Source organism: Rhinoraja longicauda, chromosome 32 (genome assembly GCF_053455715.1).
Source record: "Rhinoraja longicauda isolate Sanriku21f chromosome 32, sRhiLon1.1, whole genome shotgun sequence".
NCBI lineage: Eukaryota > Metazoa > Chordata > Chondrichthyes > Rajiformes > Arhynchobatidae > Rhinoraja > Rhinoraja longicauda.
The window spans coordinates 11,322,477-11,329,594 of record NC_135984.1 but is presented as its reverse complement, the minus strand read 5'-3'; the positions used below and the strand labels follow the sequence as shown (position 1 = coordinate 11,329,594).

At 39.5% G+C, this 7,118-nt stretch overlaps 1 protein-coding gene across 1 annotated transcript; it reads left to right on the top strand.

Annotated features, from left to right (window-relative positions):
- Positions 1-2,691: 2,691 nt before the first annotated feature.
- On the top strand, positions 2,692-5,820 carry LOC144608841 (G protein-activated inward rectifier potassium channel 4-like). Its single transcript, XM_078427027.1, has 2 exons — positions 2,692-3,949; positions 5,519-5,820. Exons 1-2 carry the CDS (start codon positions 2,692-2,694, stop codon positions 5,809-5,811), a joined length of 1,551 nt encoding a protein of 516 aa, XP_078283153.1. The 3' UTR covers positions 5,812-5,820.
- The last annotated feature ends 1,298 nt before the right edge of the window (positions 5,821-7,118 follow it).

The following is a 7,118-nucleotide window of genomic DNA, read 5'->3' as shown; positions in this document are numbered from 1 at the left end:
TAAATCTAAAAAATAGCACATGTCTAACTTTGTGAATTCCTGAAACTACTATAAAGATAGAACCAAATATTGCACTTCGGGTCAAATGACCTTTCATTTGTTCTGTTGACATGAACCTGAAACACTAACTCTGATTTTCTCTCCTTTGATGCTGCCTGACCTGCTGCGCATTTCAACCATTTTCTATCTTTCTTTATTTCAGGTTTTCACTCTCCTCGCTATTTCACTCTCCTCGCTACCAGAAAACAAAACATATACCAAAGAATGTTCACTTTACTCATTTAAAACGGAGAGATCATCTCCAAAGTATTTCATCTAGTTGATTCTAAAATAACAAGGGGAGCTCTTTATTCATCTCGAGTGAGGGAGGCATTACTATGTGTTGTATATTGCAGTAACATCTACCATGAAAACGACCACGATGAGCTGCAGCATGGATCTGTACAGAGACAATGATGCCTATGCTTATCAGTGCATTAACTCCACGCCAACTAATTACAAGGAGAACAGAAACCGTCGAAACTCCTTACCTCCAGCTCAAACTCCTAAAGGCAAGCACATGTTGGCATATCTCCCAAGGCTTGTGATGGATGCAGGTCGATATGGAACATTTTCAGTCATGGTTGGTAAATCTACTTGTAGTTGTTCCAGTTAAATGAGAAGCAGTCCGTATCATTGAATAATCTACCGCATATTGTATTTATTTTAACTCCATTATAAATTATTGACTATTTGATCAATAGACAAATTTGACAATTAAGATGTGTAGTTTGATATAAAAATATTTTTCCTACTTTCCCATGTTGGCCTGTTGAGTAATGATGATGCAAGAATGTGATCGACATATTTGAAAGGAATGGAGATTGAGCAGTAAAGTGGAATTGCTGTACAAATTCAACAATATCACTAACTTCAAAGCAGCGTCAATAAGATTACTCCCATTCATGCATGTATTTCTGATGTTATTATCCGTTTAGAAAACTTAAGCTCAACTATTTCTAAATTGGTTGATCTAATCCAGGATCACAAATTAGGTTTTACAATTGGTGGCAATAAAACTGAAAGTGCAGTGGTAAGTACAATTTCTGATGTTCTTATGTGTTTTTACACTCGTAATCAAAATCTAATAGCCCCATCACCCTATTAACTTTCTTTCTGTTGTACTGTAAATTGGGTTGGCTGCCTAACTTTCCATTAGACAGCAGCAGACTAGGATATGGATGGGTCTCTTGAAAAAATACAGCTGAGTTGGGACATGAAACATCCTTTTGCTTGAATTATAGAATGGAAACAATCCTGGTAAAGTGAAACCTTTGTGTAAAGTGAAATTTCAGAAATCCCAGAGGCTGGGTGAGATGTATTATGAGTATTTTGACACCGTGTATTCATATAGGAAGAGCAGTGCACTATTTGCTATTGTGAAAAATAGCTTTGTAAATCAAAAATACATACCCTAAAGAGTCAATGTTGCTGTCATGAAAGTTTGGAAATCTATGTTTACCAAACTGAAAAAACCTTTAAAAGATATAAAGTTTTGACAGAAAGGATATAAGGAAACCTTTCCACTTGAGCAGAAGGGCTATTACCAGTGGCCAAGGTTAGCAGACAGTTCAGAATTCAGAAGAAAGCACTATCCAAAGAGTCAACTTCAAAGAATGAAAAATTCACTATCACAGTGGGTGCTTAAAGTGAATAACACAGATATATTCGTGGAAAGGAAAAATAAGTATTTGTGGAGGATAGAATAGAGGTTTATGCTGATAAAGTGGAGACACGGAGAACTACAGGGACACCATGTACACCTCCCATCACTTCTGCCCAATTATGCTGATAAAATGGAGTCAAGGAACAGCAGATGGTGATTTAGAAATAAAAGACACAAAGTGCTGGACTAACTTAGTGGGTCATGCAGCATCTGTGGTGGGAATGGATTAGCGATGTTTCAGGTTGGGACACTGTTGCTTGTCCATGTCTTACCTGACTCACCGAGTTACTCCAGAACTTTGTGTTCTTTATTTTCTTCTGCTGATAAAATTGGATAGAAATGAAGGGAGATTTGAGTAGAGCAGAAATGCCAGCATGAACTTGTTGGAACAAATAACCCAATTCTGTGCCAATCATTCAGTGTAATCCTGTATATGTCCTGTACTGCACTGCTCTCAACGGTGACAGAAAAGTGGAACTTCTGAGCTCATTAAGAGAGCTACTGATTTATTGTTGCCCATTTTGCTTTACCCTCAGCATCCTCAGTCACCCCCAAAATGACGTTACAGGTTAGAGTTATTGCACAGCATTTGAATTGACATGAAATATTAGAATCAACAGTTTAGACTACTTTGTAGATTGGTCAATGGGAGAACTGTATCATAGGTGATTGATCATATATTGGACAATTAAAGTCAACTGGCCATTGCAAATTGCCCTCAACACATAGGTGAGTGATAGAACTTAGGGGGATGTGATAGGAATGAGGAGAGAATTAAATAGGATTAATGTAAGTTGGTGCTTGATGATCAGACTGGACTTCAGGTGGGTTGAAGGACCTGTTTACATGGTGTATTTTGTATGATTCTACTAACTGCTCCATATAGTTCATGTTAATATATTGGCTGTTCTATTTGGGAGCAACCAAGAGTTGGGAGTGGAGAACAATTTTTAAGGCAAACTACAAATATTTCAATAATTTCTCCCATGCAGTCAGAAACCAAGTTGATACCCGCGATAGAAGAAATGCCACAATCTCCACAATGTAGGAATTCAGCAGCTTCAGGGAGAATGAGCAACATTTCAAACTTAGACTACAAGGACTGTGAAGCCCATGCAACCAACAGTGCTTCAGCTCTCCTCCATATTTCCAGTCCAGATCTAAACTGGCAGCCACCTGCACCCAACTCAGCTGTAAAGCCCAGCTTCAGTGCACCCACCGATGTGGATGAACGTTACAAACGTCATCGAATATTACCCAGAGAGAAAACGGTACCAGATATCAACTCCAAGTGGGTCCCACCACAAGCTGGCAATCTACACAACCTCCCAAATCATAAAAGCAATTTACGACCTTCAACAAGAAATGTCTTATCTGATTCCACATCACCAAAGCAGCGGTGCAAACTGATAGATGACACCAGGCAACTCTTCAGTATTTCAAATCAACAGAAGCGACAACGATACGTAATGAAAGATGGCAAATGCCAAGTGAATCTTGGTAACATTCAGGAAAGGCAGAGATTCCTGCTTGACTTTTTCACTACAATAGTGGACCTGAAGTATCGCTGGTTCCTCGTGGTCTTCTCGATGTGTTACCTTGTGACCTGGATGACCTTTGGAATTCTTTACTTCTTAGACGCTTACTTTAGAGGTGACATCAACCATGTGGGGGATGTGAAATGGAAACCTTGCTTTGATAACGTGGATGGCTTCATCTCTGCCTTGCTGCTCTCTATTGAAAGTCAAAGGACAATTGGTTATGGCACCCGCATGGTGACTTCAAATTGTGCGGAAGGGGTCATTTTACTCATAGCTCAGTGCATCGTTGGCTCCATGATCGACGCCATGATGGTGGGATGTGTGTTTGTGAAGATCTCACGGCCCAAGAAGCGAGCCGAGACTCTGAAGTTCAGCAAGTATGCTGTGATATCACCCAGAGATGAGTGCTTTTGCCTGATGTTCAGGGTCGGTGACCTACGGGACAGCCACATGGTTGATGCAAAGCTAAGAGCCAAGCTCATCAAATCTAGGCAAACAAAAGAAGGTGAATTCATACCTCTGGAGCAAACAGAAATTAATCTTGGCTACGACACAGGGAAAGACCGACTCTTCCTGGTGGAACCACAGACCATAACCCATGATATAAATGAGAGCAGTCCTTTCTGGGAAATGTCTGCAGACTCTTTGAAGAGAGAACAGTTTGAAATCATTGTGATCCTGGAAGGCATCGTTGAATCTACAGGTTCGTTACACTCTCTCTCTTGACCGCTTCATGTACAATGTGTAGCACAGCATGGTGCATATTTGAGCATACATTTATGGAGTTTATCTTGCAAGGGGAATAGGTGCATTTGGGGGGAAAAACAGACCTCCTGAGTCACTTAGAGCCCATTTTAGCATTGAGTAAGGTCAGTATTGATCTTCTGCCTCAACTCTACTTGCCTGCCCTCTTCCCAAATCCCCTGATGGTTTTACAGTTCATTAATCTCAGGAGTCTAATCCTGCATTGCCCATTATATATCATTGTCTTAGCAAACGTTACCTCCTGTGGTTTGAGAGGGTGGAGAAGAACAATTGTTAAGTCAAAAATAAAGGAGTAAGGAAATACAATTGTAATTATATAGGCCTGGGTAGGTTGAGGTTTAGACTTATTATTGTCATGTGTAAAGCAATAAAGGTAGACTCAAGTACAATAGTTAGAGCAAAGGGAAAGATACAGAGGGTAGATATAGTTCACAGCATAATAGCACAAGAGTTCCAGAGACAAAATCCAATGTCTGCAATAAGGTAGAGGAGAATTAAATTGTACTCTAGCTTATGGAAGGACTGTTCAGAAGCCTAATAACAGACGGAAAGCTGTTTCTGAATCTTGCTTTGCTTGCTTTCAACCTTCTGTATCTTCTTGCCCAATAGGAGTGGGGAGAAGAAAGAATGACCTGGGTGGGAAAGGTCTCGGATTATGTTGGCTGCTTTCCCGAAGAAGCATGAAGTGTAGATGAAGTTAACGGTGGGGAGTCTGGTCAGTGTGATAGATTGGTGTACTGGGTGCAGTTTTAGACTAAGGAAGGACGAGGGAAAGGGAGATGCAACTAGATTAATTCCTATCATGTGTATGCTGTGGTGTGCTAATATACTAAGGAGGCCCACCATTTATTGTTTGGAGTTTATAAGGTTCAGAGAGCTCTGAGTGCCCAATAATCTATCAATTTCAATATTGAAACTATTCATCCACAGACCATTTCCAGACTTTTGGAATATAAAATTCCAAGGACGCACAACATTCTGTTGAAATGAAGAAATTTCTCTTCATTTTTGTACCAAATAGCCAACAACTCATCTTGAAATGATAACCCCTTTTGTCTAAACTTTCAAGCTAGTAGAAAGTAATTCTATAAACTATTTACTATGTTAAGTTTTTTAAGAATTTTTATTTAATACAATATGATCACTTCTCATTCCTCTGGAAATTAGAGACTAATTCTATTCAATGTATCTTTACGCTAGTGTTTGTCTCACCATAGAAACCAAATGCATTGCCCCAAAGGCCAATAGGTCATTATTTAGGTAAACTGGCCAAAATTGCATACAATACTCAAGATATGAAATCACCAAAGTCTTAAATAATTAAAACAATGTGTCCTAAATTTTGTACTCTATCCCTGTTGCATTATTAGAATTAACATAATATGTGTGAACATTTAAATGGAGTTTCAGTAGATGATGGACCAGGACATTGAACGATGGAGCATGATCAAAGGGCGTGCAATGGTGTGATTGAAGGGATGGCTCTTTACTTTGTGTCTCCTTACAGGAATGACCTGCCAAGCTAGGACATCTTACAAAGAAGATGAGATTCTTTGGGGTCACCGCTTTGAGTCTTGCATCTCCTTGGAGAAAGGTGCGTTCCGAGTTCACTATAACAAATTTGACATGACATTCGAGGTCCAGATGCCACCAGGCAGTGCAAAGGCTATACAGCAGGCAAAAGAAATAGAGTCAAATTGCCTGCCCACAATCAATCTATACTGGGATAATATAAATCATTCCTGTGCCAAAGAACAGGGACATAATAATACTGGAAAGTACAGGATTGCAGAAGAGTAATGCAGAGATTCTGGAGAATGAAGAAATAATGTAATTTCTTGTGTACAACAAAAATGCCATTTTGAACTCGGGTATAAAAATGCTTAAAACCTATTGAGGCAAAAGTAACTAATGTGACATTAAGTATTGGAAAGAAATGGATCGGAAAAATACACTGTGTTAAATGAAGCTAATCAAATATTTCATGTTTCTATGTTGCAGAACAGATATATATATTTTAAAATACCACCTTTAGAAGACAATGGTCCAGAGTTTAAAAATCAGTGATTCTGTTGAGTAGTTATCTCGGGTTTTCGTGAGTAACATTCATTTGACAAGAAATTTCCTTCAAGAGGTTCAATTGCAGAGAAAGATTGAAGTGTTTGAAAAATTGCCAGGCCAAATGGCCAACAAATTTACAGATCAGAAGTTGTTCACTGTTTCTCAGTCGTTACTGTCTTACATTTCGATTTTTCATCCCTGAGTGATCCCTGCATTGTCCCTTCCCATGCGGAGGTATTGTACACAATTTATCATAGCTTTCAAGAATTGATTTCATCAAGCATTAAGCTCTGTCTTATTGTACAGTTTTCCTGGTTCATAATGAACAAGGGGTTGGTACCACAATGGTTAGGTCATTGGAGCAGCAGCCAGAATTCTGGGCTATTGATCCAAGGACATAGGCTTGAATCCTACCATGCAGCAGAGCAGATTAAACTCAAGCAATTGAGTCTAACTGGACTTTAATTTAGAAAAGCTAGTTTGAGCAACAGTAATCGTGATTTGGAATTTTCATATAAACTAATCTAGATCGCCAAGGTTCTTCAGGATAAAGAAATCACCATTCCCCCTCAATCTGGCTCTCACCACATTGTTGCAAACCCACAATTACAGCTTCATCTATAGGACATTGGCAGAGATGAACACATCCTGTGAATAAACGAAAACTGGGGAATATATTGCGTAGCCCATGAGCTTCCAAATACGTGAGCTTCCGAGAAAGGATAGCAAAGTCGATTTTCCATATGGGGTAAAGGAATGGGGTGGAAAGATGGGGAACAAAGAAAGATTTGGAGATCCCTCATGTTCTATTGCTGTGGAGTGGAGATCCGGTGGATCTTTTGACTACCCTCATTTCAAGCAAGGTTTGGTCGGAGCTCTGAGATTTGTCTTGTTCTCCTTAAAGGCTCTCAGAGGGGGCTGATGTGATATTCCGACTGGTGGTTCAGGATGGGCACTAATGAGCCAATGCAGCGTTTTATAACCACCTGGATGAAGCAAGTATCTAGACTACACTACTTCTCACCCTGCTTCCTGTAAAGACTCTA

Excerpts from the sequence above, each read along its gene's own strand:
- LOC144608841 (XM_078427027.1), top strand. The coding sequence starts at position 2,692 with ATGCAGTCAGAAACCAAGTTGATACCCGCGATAGAAGAAATGCCACAA. Across the intron at positions 3,950-5,518 it reads AGGCATCGTTGAATCTACAG|GAATGACCTGCCAAGCTAGG; the intron begins GTTCGTTACACT and ends GTCTCCTTACAG.